This window comes from Buceros rhinoceros, unplaced genomic scaffold, assembly GCF_000710305.1.
Source record: "Buceros rhinoceros silvestris isolate BGI_N320 unplaced genomic scaffold, ASM71030v1 scaffold19519, whole genome shotgun sequence".
Taxonomy (NCBI): Eukaryota; Metazoa; Chordata; class Aves; order Bucerotiformes; family Bucerotidae; genus Buceros; species Buceros rhinoceros.
Window position 1 is genome coordinate 970 of NW_010433511.1, and position 841 is coordinate 1,810.

An 841-nucleotide genomic window follows, 5' to 3' on the forward strand; every position below is an offset into this window, starting at 1 on the left:
CCCCGACCAGCCCCCGCGCCGGGCCCGGCTGGCCAGTAGCTCCTGACCTGTGGGGCCAGGTTTCCCGAGGTCAGCTGAGTTTGCCGGCAAAAGTGATTTTTGCTCCTTGATAACGAGGGCTGGCTCTCAGTCAGGAGTTGTGTCACAGAATTCAAAGAGCTGGAGAGGTTGTACCTCGAACCAAGGGCTCGTGCAAGCCCTGACTGGGTGGGGTGGCCGTGGAACACACTATAAAGAAGCATGAGGTTGCTGAGCAAACACCACAAGCTAGAGCAGAGGGAGGAGAAGCGATATGGGAGAGCTTCGCGTCCGCTCCGTTCTGGTGACTGGGGCCAACCGGGGAATCGGCCTGGGGCTTGTCCAGCATTTCCTGGGGCTGCCGAACCCACCCGAGTGGGTCTTCGCGGCTTGTCGGGACCCCAGGGGACAGCGAGCGCAGGTGGGGACGCGGTGGCTGTGCTGGGGGACGGGAGCGCTGGGGCAGCGGGGTGCAGCAGGGAGGGGGGTGGCAAAGGGCTCGAGCTGCAGCCGGGCACCCGCGGCACGGGACAGCCGGGTTGGGACAGCTGTGGGACCAGCTGTGCGGGAGGGGACAGTGGCACGTGGAGCGTGTGGGAGGCCCGGAGCCCCATCCCACAGGAGCCGGGCAGCTGGGGCAGGGTGCGGGCACGGACGTGCAGGGACGGAGCTGCAGCAACGCGGGCTTTTCCTGGGAAAGGCTGAGCCGCCGCACAGCCCCGCCGTGCCAGCAGGCTGCCCTCTCTTGCAGGAGTTACAGAATTTGGCCTCCAAGCACCCCAACCTGGTCATCGTCCCTCTCGGTAGGCGCCCCGAGGCGGGG

The 841-nt window shown here is 66.5% G+C and overlaps 1 protein-coding gene across 1 annotated transcript in view; it reads left to right on the forward strand.

The window, feature by feature from the left end:
* Nucleotides 1-273: 273 nt before the first annotated feature.
* LOC104500494 (11-cis retinol dehydrogenase-like) overlaps nt 274-841 on the forward strand; it is a gene marked incomplete at its 3' end in the record, with an annotated part of 1,274 nt that continues 706 nt past the window's right edge. The window contains exons 1-2 of the mRNA XM_010144148.1: nt 274-439; nt 770-821. Of these exons, the coding sequence (XP_010142450.1) occupies nt 293-439; nt 770-821 (199 nt within the window). The remainder of the gene's footprint in view (nt 440-769; nt 822-841) is intronic.